Raw genomic sequence first — 1,054 nt, 5'->3', positions numbered from 1 at the left:
GCCTCCCCCCCCCCCGCCCATCCAGGGCACGTGAAGGAGGACCCCGCCGAGGCAGAGGACGACAGCAGACCCGTCTCGCTGATGGCCACCACCAACCAGAATGTGACAATTCCCGACGACAGGGACCTGGAGGAGGAGCTGCCGGTGGAAGACTTGTCCTAAGGACCCCTTCCTCCTCCCCACCAAGGGGCAAACCCTTCCCACCCTCCCGGCCGGAGACCAAGCGACGGCTCCCACCTCCCCAAGGTGACCTTCGGCGTTAACCTGTTTTTTAAAGGCACTTCCACAAAGCAAAAGGGTTTCCTTGGTGCAACAACCTGTTGCTGACGGTGCGTCCCTCACGCTCCCCACTGCCCCGCGCTGCAGCCCCAGTGACTGACTGACCCCTGCCGCGGGGGACATCCCGCGACATGAGAAGCAAAAACCCAAGAGCTGGACTTTTTCTCCCCTCCTCCCTTGGTTAGTGACTGGTGAACGAGGATGGTAGGTTGTTTCTGTTCGAAATGGTCCCTCCTTCCTTCCCCGTGCACGGTGGGCACAGGGAAGGCACCTCTGTCCCCTCTTCCCCTGCGGTGCTCTGCCACCCGGCGATGCTCGAGCCTCCGCCAGCGACCGCCCCAGGGAGGGAAGGCGATGGCAGGAACCTGCTGTCATCTCTCCGTCCCCCAGTGGGTTTTGCACTAGGAGGGACCGTGGACCCTGCCCACGTGCTGCCTCCACCCAGCTTTGGGGGAAAAAACAGCAGAAACGGGGGCCAAGTCCTCTGCCATGGTCTGGATGTCGGGCTTGCACCGTTGTCTCATGGCTGGGGAAGGACAAGGACCGGCACGTCGGTGGGACTGTCGCCCCTTTGCCTTGTCACCTCCAGCAGGTTGCTAAACTGCCCGGCGAGCAGAGTGGCCGTCCCGGGTTGGCCGCCCTCCCCGAGCCCCCCGGTCCCTGCTGGTGGGGGGGCTGGTGGCACCCAGCAGTGATGACCATCCCCAGCCGACCACCAGCGCCGGGCAGCGAGGACACGGCTCCCTGCTTCCTTCTCGATGTCGGCCGCTGCGGG

At 64.5% G+C, this 1,054-nt stretch overlaps 1 protein-coding gene across 1 annotated transcript in view; it reads left to right on the top strand.

Moving 5' to 3' along the window:
* Nucleotides 1-162, top strand: part of FOXP4 (forkhead box P4) — a 50,303-nt gene extending 50,141 nt beyond the window's left edge. The window contains exon 17 of the mRNA XM_009327458.1: nt 15-162. Within this exon, the coding sequence (XP_009325733.1) occupies nt 15-162 (148 nt within the window). The remainder of the gene's footprint in view (nt 1-14) is intronic.
* The last annotated feature ends 892 nt before the right edge of the window (nt 163-1,054 follow it).

The sequence above is a fragment of the Pygoscelis adeliae genome, unplaced genomic scaffold (genome assembly GCF_000699105.1).
Source record: "Pygoscelis adeliae isolate BGI_AS28 unplaced genomic scaffold, ASM69910v1 Scaffold197, whole genome shotgun sequence".
Classification (NCBI taxonomy): Eukaryota; Metazoa; Chordata; class Aves; order Sphenisciformes; family Spheniscidae; genus Pygoscelis; species Pygoscelis adeliae.
Note: the sequence above shows the minus strand (reverse complement) of the source record. Positions and strands in the feature narration are given on the sequence as shown.